This window comes from Penaeus monodon, chromosome 15, assembly GCF_015228065.2.
Source record: "Penaeus monodon isolate SGIC_2016 chromosome 15, NSTDA_Pmon_1, whole genome shotgun sequence".
In the NCBI taxonomy this organism is placed as follows: Eukaryota; Metazoa; Arthropoda; class Malacostraca; order Decapoda; family Penaeidae; genus Penaeus; species Penaeus monodon.
In genome coordinates this window covers 31,233,902-31,236,181 of record NC_051400.1, presented here as the reverse complement: position 1 = coordinate 31,236,181, position 2,280 = coordinate 31,233,902, and the positions used below count along the sequence as shown (strand labels likewise).

Here is a 2,280-nt window from a genome sequence, read left to right as displayed (position 1 = left end):
CAGAGATAAAAAGATGAAATGGGTGAATGAAAAGGAGAAGAGGAGAAAAATAAAAAATTGTGTGTTTTACCTGAAGGATATCAGCTGTTCACTAAGATAGGATGGCTGATAAGCAGTATAAAGTTGTAGCCTGTGCCCAGATAATGTGTCAACTATCTCTAAATCCCCTGTCTGCTTTTTGTCTCCTCTCTGTTGTCGAATGAGGAATTCAGGGAAATACCAAACCTCTTCCTCAGACAGCTGAGCTTGATTTTCTTCAGTGTTTACATGCTTGACAAGGACAACAGACCCATCAGGGCATCTCTCAATGACTGGCTGAATTCTACTACATGCATGTATCCTGAATTCTTGAGCATTGGTATAACATGAACTGCATTTCAGACAAACAAATATGGTCACTTTGGCTTCTATGACTCTTATCTTTGAGGACTCAATTGCTATAGCCAAAGCATCACCTGTGACTTGGGATACTGGCACTTCTGTGGGATGATGAATTGGCACACTCTTTTCTTTTTCTTCTAAATGTACTTGATCTGTTGTTAATGGAGAATACTGCTTAGGTATATTATCAATCACAGACACATTTATATCATGGATAATATCTTGTCTACTGTCATTACTTTTATCCCAAACATTTTTGCTGTAACTATCTTGCCCTTCACTATGAGATGTCTTATTGCACAGTTCCAAGCTTGCACTTTTGCATTCTGCATTCTGATTCCCTTTTCTGGACCGTGGTTTCTTCTTTGCCTTCTTGTCTTCTATGAATTTTCTTTTCTCACTTTCATGTCTTAATATGCCACCTGAACTAGTCACAGGAATTAAAAGCTCATCGAGGCTATGTGATTCTTGCTCATAATTTTTATCCTTGTTTTCTCTGTGTCTCCTTCCTTCGCCTGGAGGTCTGCTTTCCACATCTTCATCCTGGCTTTGATTCTTTAACTTTTTGTAAGAAGTCATGAATGGTGGCTCAGTTTCACACATGTTATGCATGGCCAAAACATGCTCATGCAGTTCCACTAAGTCTTCGCACTGTTGTGAGCAGAACTGGCACAAAACCTGTGTTGCTAGAGGTAATAGGTCTTTCTCATTGATTTGTGGTACCTCATCACAGACAGGATATTCCCTTTTAACATTTGAGTTTGATGTTCCTGAGGGCACCATATAGAGGGTTGGCTTTGTAGCATCAGAACTGATAACTTCTTGATGAAGAATCGTACAGCTCTCTAATCTGGTGTGTCCTACACGGTCTGCAGCTTTGCCTGAGAGATTCATGAGCACATTAGCAGCTTCTGCCTCTTTTGTTGTTGGCAGTTGCTGAGGGAGACACTTGGTCAACTTGTCTTCAGGCTCCTGTCTCGATGCTGTGATGAGTTCACTTTCAGCCTTTTTGTCACTTCTGTACACCCTTTCTGATGCATAACACATTATCTCATTTGGTGGTGATGGATGATAACTGGTCAGCTCTTTGCTTTCACTTGGTACTTCAGAAGTGAATGAACTTGTTAATGGTCTTTGCTGCTCAGCTAACATCATCTGCAAAATGAGAATGTATATCTTTAAAATTCATTTCACTTTGTAGACAGAAAATTATCTTGAATTTAAAAAATTATCCTGAACTTAAAAAGTAGGTAAACTTTCATAAAATACTGTAATTTCTTCATATAACACAGCATCTTTTAATGTAACCCTGAACTGTATACCAAATAAAGAACTATAAATAACCCATTTATGTACTAAAATTCTCTCCTTGATAAGGATATCATTCCCTAATAAATGTTCCAAGAAGATATAGGAGGCATTACACTCCTTACTGTTTAGAAACAATAACATATACGTTTAGCCTTATGTCATTACTCTGACTTTTTTTAGTTAACTTGTATGAAGCATTTGTAAAAATTTTCTTTGCATATTTCATATCATGTCTTCATAACAATACATTTACAAAATAACTAACTGTTCACTAGCCAAGAAATTCAAAATGGGATCATGTATTTAAAAAACAAGAAAATATAATCAAATTCCAAATCACTATAAAACCTATAAAAAGGTTACCTGTATAGTATTCTGGAGATTAAGGAGTATCTTCTGTAAAATAACACTGTGTTCATTAGATGGAGCTTGCCTGTGCCGAGGTTGAAGGCCAATTTCAAATTCATACTTTTCTATCCATCCAAGTGTTTTAGCCTGAAAAAAGAAAGAATACTTATCAAAGTACTTGTAATTATAATCTATTCATGTATATAGCAAGCTCCTTAGGTATGACCTATTATATATATT

At 36.4% G+C, this 2,280-nt stretch overlaps 1 protein-coding gene across 1 annotated transcript in view; it reads right to left on the bottom strand.

Annotated features, from left to right (window-relative positions):
• The window catches only part of LOC119581936 (zinc finger protein 37-like), a 9,705-nt gene that overhangs the window by 2,695 nt on the left and 4,730 nt on the right, over positions 1 to 2,280 (bottom strand). The window contains exons 2-3 of the mRNA XM_037930108.1: positions 2,056 to 2,187; positions 71 to 1,536 (exon numbers count right to left, since the gene is read on the bottom strand). Coding sequence (XP_037786036.1) covers positions 71 to 1,536; positions 2,056 to 2,187 — 1,598 coding nt within the window. The remainder of the gene's footprint in view (positions 1 to 70; positions 1,537 to 2,055; positions 2,188 to 2,280) is intronic.